The sequence below is a fragment of the Cucurbita pepo genome, chromosome 9, assembly GCF_057944985.1.
Source record: "Cucurbita pepo subsp. pepo isolate OVF chromosome 9, ASM5794498v1, whole genome shotgun sequence".
NCBI classification, from domain to species: Eukaryota; Viridiplantae; Streptophyta; class Magnoliopsida; order Cucurbitales; family Cucurbitaceae; genus Cucurbita; species Cucurbita pepo.
This window is the reverse complement of record NC_141806.1, coordinates 3,498,087-3,504,126: the sequence shown is the minus strand read 5'-3', so window position 1 is coordinate 3,504,126 and position 6,040 is coordinate 3,498,087. Positions and strand designations below refer to the sequence as shown.

At 36.4% G+C, this 6,040-nt stretch overlaps 1 protein-coding gene across 1 annotated transcript; it reads right to left on the bottom strand.

The window, feature by feature from the left end:
* Window positions 1-570: 570 nt before the first annotated feature.
* On the bottom strand, window positions 571-2,907 carry LOC111798152 (protein neprosin-like). Its single transcript, XM_087126953.1, has 7 exons — window positions 2,710-2,907; window positions 2,556-2,642; window positions 2,281-2,484; window positions 1,429-1,593; window positions 1,304-1,357; window positions 1,080-1,226; window positions 571-996 (listed from the first exon to the last, which is right to left on the bottom strand). Exons 1-7 carry the CDS (start codon window positions 2,905-2,907, stop codon window positions 619-621), a joined length of 1,233 nt encoding a protein of 410 aa, XP_086983079.1. The 3' UTR covers window positions 571-618.
* Between the last annotated feature and the right edge of the window lie 3,133 nt (window positions 2,908-6,040).

The following is a 6,040-nucleotide window of genomic DNA, read 5'->3' as shown; positions in this document are numbered from 1 at the left end:
GTGCGAGTGGTGATTGGGAAGGGATAGGAGATGAAGATAAGAAATATAATTCATGTCTCGACTCGTTTACCTATCAAGGATTTTTCATTCCTTCTTTTATTCTTTGTTTAAATGAGATTTCATCTCGACCCTTTTCAACTATTAGGGTTTTTTCACTCTCTTCTCACTCTCATTCTGCCCCGTTCTAACTATCAAGATGTGATTTTATCTCGACATAATTTATTTATTAGGTCTTTTCACATTCTCATTCCGCACTGTTCCACCTATAAAGTCTTTTCATTCCCTCCTTTATTCTCTATTTAAATGGGATTTTATCTCGACCCTGTTAGCTGTCTTTTCACTCTATTTCCCCATCTTTAGCTTATTTTCGCTCTCTCCCATCAAAGTATTTTTACACTTTTATCTTGCTCGCAAGAGGTCTCCACAAGTTAAATGCTAGTGTTTAATAAATATCACAACCATAGTCCAATTCTATATTTCTTTCATAAAAAATTTACAATGATCCCGTTGTTCTCTCATTTTAGTGATCTAAATTTGAAAGGACAAAAAAAAAAAAAAAAAAAAAAAACTAAAATTAAAATAAAAACCCCAAATTGACCCACGAGAAAATTAAATTAATTAAGGGCACTTCACATTTCTTCCCGGCCCTCCATAGTAAAAGTAATTTCCCCAAACTCTATCATTTCGAGGTTGAATATTATAGCAATTTGGCTTATTTGCCCAAACCTTCAAATCCGACAATGGAATCAACCTATTATCCAAATTCACAACCTTCATATTACGAAAATAAGCAGCTTTTCGGAACCCCTCGCCAGCGAAATGCCCACTCCCCATTTCCGTCGCCGTGTGAAATCCCCACGACCTCTTATTCACCACCTCTCCGCCAAACTGTGTCTTCGTTGCTTGGCTTCGAAGGTGAGTGAACAACAACGCCGGCCAGTACCCGATCACCACACCCGACCCGTATTCCAACCACCAATCCCCGTGCTTCGGATCCTTTGAACAACCACAAACAACAACCCCCAATTCAATTTGGACTCACAATCTTCAAGAAAACGCATGAAATTGAAATCGGTTACCTTCCAAACCAGTAAGCTGATATCGAATTGGGTGCCGTTGTAGGAGGAAGTTGGAGCAATTGCAGCTCCAAGGGCGATTCTACGGTTGGTTTGAACGAAGCCTGGACAGACTAAATTGTAGCAGCCTGTTGCTTGATATGCGTCGGACTGTTCATCCAAAAAGTTACCGTCATTTCATTTTCAATCTGATTTTGTTGCTAATTTTTGTGTTTTAGTGTTCTTACTGTCCAATAAGTGAAGAATCTTGGATTGTTGTCTCCATACATCTTCGGGTAAACCTGTAGAGAAAAGTTAGGCATAGAATTAAAATTTGTATGGATTAGAAGATTGAATCGGTTTAGAAAGTTACCTGCCACCCAGCTTCAATGCTGTTGAGATCATGTGGGAATGTACCGGAGACGAGCCATATCTGTGAGAGGCTGAACTCGAATGGATAGTTGACCCGCGGCTTCCATACGGTCATGCTTGCCTGGGCTCCGTAGTACTGTCCTCCACCTACAAACCCCACTGCATACTGCCACCAACAAAATTTACATTCATTTCCATCTGGGTTTCCCCAAAATCTTAAAATTTACAAGGGAGGACTCTATATTTTGGAGAAAAAGACGTGAGATCCCACATATGCTAGGAAGGAGAACATCGGTTAGGGAGAAGAACGAAACACCTTTTACAAGGGTGTGGAAACCTCCTGCTAGCTGAGGCTTTTTAAAAATCTTGAGGGAAGCCCGAAAGGGAAAACCCCAAAGAGGATAATATCTCGTAGCGGTGAGCTTGGGCCGTTTGGTATAGAGCAAGACATCGGGCGATGTGCCAGCGAGGAGATTGAGCCCCAAAGTGGGTGGACAAAGGCAGTGTGTCAACAAGGACGCTCGGCCCCGAAGGGAGTAGATTGGGAGGTCCCACTTTGATTGGAGAAGGAAATGATTGCAAGGGGGTGGATTGTGAGATCCCACATTCGTTGGGAGGAAACCAAACACCCTTTATAAAGGTGTGGAAGCCTCCCACTAATAGACTTGCACCCGAAAAGGAAAAGTCGAAAGAGAGCAGGCCCCGAAGGGGTAGATTGTGAGATCCCCACATTGGTTGGGAGAAGAACTAAACACCCTCTTTATAAGAGTGTGAAACTTCTTCCCCGAACGGGAAAAGCCGAAAGAGAACAATATCGACTAGGTAGCTGAGTTTAATTTGGTTAAAGACTGACCTCATGGCCTTTGCTGGGAGAGTCTCCGCTGGCTTTTCTTCCAAATCTCTGAACCGAACTCGCTCTCAACATATCCTCTTCTGTCGTTCTTCTGATCGGAACTGTCCCCTCTGGGCAGAATTCTCCGGACATGCTCCATAGTTGGAACACTTCCGTCTCCACCTCACCGGAATGGCTCTGGTTATACGGTCTCTCCGGCGGATCCTGAAACAGCATTTCCACAATTAAAAACAAAACCCATTTCGAAAATTTAGCCTCAGATTCCTTGAACTTACCAATGGCTTCTTTCCTTTGAGCAATGGATGATCAAAAGCTAGCTGCCGATGAGTTTCAACACAATCTATAAAGTCACCATCCGGACTCTGCACCCAAATAAAAGCATCACAATCAAGCTCCAAAACAGAGGAGATTAAACAAGAGTTAACAGACCTGAATGGTTTTGACAGGGAACTTGTTGATTCGGTTAAGATCAGCTTGAATAAGCTTCAATTGATTCTCCGACCGAAACGCCGCCGCCGTATGGTTATTGGGATAGATTTTTTTGTCGGGACGACAAAACGATGAAACGACAAGAAGGGAAAAAACAAGAATAGGAAGAAGAGGACGGTGGAAAGTTTTAGAATCCATATTTAATCCGAAAAGAAAAACATGGGTCATTGTCTTTTGTGTTTGTCTTCTTCTTTTTCTTATATATATATATATATATATATATGAGTTTTAGAACACCGGAGTGGGAATTAACTGTTTCATTCTTTTTGTGGCTTAAAGTTGGGTCCTCTCATCTGGCAGCTGTTTCAACAAAAAATAATAATAATAAATAAATAAATAAAATAAAATAAAATTAAAATTAAAATTGGATTTGAATAGGTTATGGTTCATTCTTTTTGTCGTCTTTATCGGTGCGAATATATTTATGAAATTGTTTAGTTGAATTATTATTGAAGATGGGAAATACTTCAAATACATTAAAAATTATTCTTGTTACCTATATAAATACAGTGTCTTTCGTAGGAATGCAAACATGAAATGGATTCCTAAATTTGTGAAGAATAATTATTTAGGACCAAAACAATATGGGTACCGAAAGGTCAATTTTGAATATTTGTTTTAGGTTTGTTTGAAAGGCTCCAAAGAAAGTGGTACTTGTTGTATAGTGGTCCCAATCAATCAAAGTTTGTGAATTATTCGAAGAAGGATGGTGGCTGAATAACCTTTGGTGGTAAATGGTAAAATAATTGGTGAGGGTACTATAGATAATGACATTTGTACTCTTATTGAAAGTGTACTTTTTGTTGATGGTTTAAAGCATGACTTATCAATGTGACAAAGATTTTAGAGATATATTTGATAAAGAATAATTGCATAATTGAAAATGGTAGTGATAGAAAAGTTCAATGTGTACACTATTGATTCAAAGGATTGTCCTACAAATAATGAATGTCTTCCGACTTTGCATGATAATTCTTGGCTTGACATAGAAGACTAGAACGGGCTAATATGCACTTATTTCAAATATCTCAAAAAATTCATTAGTTGTGGTCTTCCTAAATTTAAATTTGAAAAACATAAAATTTGTGAGGATTGTTAAATGCTTAAACAAACCAATTTCTCTTTCAAATTTAAAAATGCGATTTCTACATCTTCAACTATTGCACGTGGATTTATTTGGCCCTTGGAAAATACCCAGTTAGGAAGGGAATGACTACGATTTTTTCGAGATTTACTTGGGTTTGGATGATAAAACATAATAATGATGTCTTGAAAAGATTTGCTAGTTTTGTAAAAAGAGTTTTTTTTTTAATTATTAGGAGTGTTAATGGAGGAGAATTTGACACGGTATCATTTGAAAAAAATTTGTGAAGATAATGGTTTTTCTCATGACTTCTCACTCCTGGACAAAATGGTGTGGTTGAAAAGAAAAATCCTACTTTACACGAATTTGCTATATCAATGCTAAACGAGTATGATTTACAAAAATATTGTTTTTTTTGACGGAATTCGTTAATACCGCTTTCAAATAGAGTTGTAGTTATACCCTCATAAAACTCCTTACGAATTTGGCATAATCAAATCCCAAATATTGGGTATTTAAAAGTTTTTATTTCCAAAAACTGGAAATAGAAAATTTTGGTTCTATTGGTATTTTTCTTGGTTATTCCTGTAAAGTTTATAGAGTTTTTAACGAGAGAACTTTAGTTTTTGAGGAAATTTATGTATGTGTATTGGATGAATCTTCTAATAATATTACTAATGAGTCTATTTATAGTGATGATTGGGAAAGAAACTCTGTAGTTTTATTGTGAGTGACAAAATGAAAGAAACTGTTTCAAGTAAAGAAAAAGTAAACTGAGATTAGAAGAAGGAGGAAGGTTCTTCATCAATGCTAAAAGAATGGAGGTATGTCTTATCTCATCTCAAGGACTATGTTATTGGTGATCTCGAACAAGGTGTGAAAACTCGTCCTTCTATTAATTTTTTTTTAATAATCTTACATTTGTTTCTCAAACTGAAGCAAAAAATCTTAAGGATGCAAAAAATGATGAGTTTTGGATTTTGGCTGCGCAACAACCCTAAATCAACTTGAAATGAACAAAATTTGGGAATTAGTCCCTAGGCCCTCTAGTATTTTCATTATTGGAATTGTTTTTAGAAATAAAATTGATGCAAATTGGAATATCGTTGGAAATAAAGCTACACTTATAGATCAAGGTTAATGTCGGGAGGGAAGGTATAGACTATGAAGAAACTTTTGCACCCGTTGCTAGATTAGAAGCTATTAGAATGTTACTCCCTTTTAATTCTTACGAAAATTTTATATTGTATCAAATGGATGCGAAAAGTGCATTCTTAAATGGTTATATTATGGAGGAAGTTTATGTAGAACAACCTCCAGTATTTGGAAATTTTTATTTTCCTCCGATGCATATAAGTTTTAAAAGGCTCTTGATGGCTTAAAACAAGCTCCAAATTGGTACGATAGACTTATTAATTTTCTCAGTGGGAATGATTTTAAAATGGGTAAACTCGACACATACTCTTATCGTTAAAATTAAAGAAATTGATAGGCTACTAATCCTTCTTTAGATCAAGAGAGTTGATGAGTATGATGGGAGGGCTTAGTTTCTTTCTTGGAATTCAAATCAAACAACTCAAAACGGTATCTTCATAAATAAGAGAAATACACACTAAAGATTTACTCAAGAGACAACGAAGGTAAGATTGCAAAAACTCCAATGAGCACATCCACTAAGCTTGACAAGGATGAAAAAGGTAAATGTGTGGATATTAAATCTTATAGAGGTACGATTGGGTCGCCAGTAGACCCGATATTATGTTTAGTGTATGTTTTTGTGCTAGGTTTCAATCTTGTCGTAGAGAATCTCATTTACATGCAATTAAAAGAATATTTAAATATTTGCTTGAGACTATTAATTTAGGAGCGTAGTATCACATAAAGGTTGAGTTTAAATTGGTAGGATATTCTTATGCGGATTTTGCTAGAAAATTACTTGATCGTAAAAGTACCTGTGGAACCCGTCAATTTCTTGGCAGTTCATTAGTTTCTTGATTTAGTAAAAAGCAAAATTCGGTTGCCTTAGCTACCACCGAAGCGGAATATATTACGGTTGACAGTTGTTGTGCTCAAACTCTTTGGATGAAACAAACTATTGGTGATTTTGGATTAAAATTTGATAGTGTGCCTATATTGTGTGATACTATTCTGCTGTCAATTTAACCAAAAATCATATTCATCATTCTT

Excerpts from the sequence above, each read along its gene's own strand:
- LOC111798152 (XM_087126953.1), bottom strand. The coding sequence starts at position 2,907 with ATGGATTCTAAAACTTTCCACCGTCCTCTTCTTCCTATTCTTGTTTTT. Across the intron at positions 2,485-2,555 it reads TCAAAGGAAAGAAGCCATTG|GATCCGCCGGAGAGACCGTA; the intron begins GTAAGTTCAAGG and ends ATGCTGTTTCAG. Across the intron at positions 1,227-1,303 it reads GATTCTTCACTTATTGGACA|TCCGACGCATATCAAGCAAC; the intron begins GTAAGAACACTA and ends TTGGATGAACAG.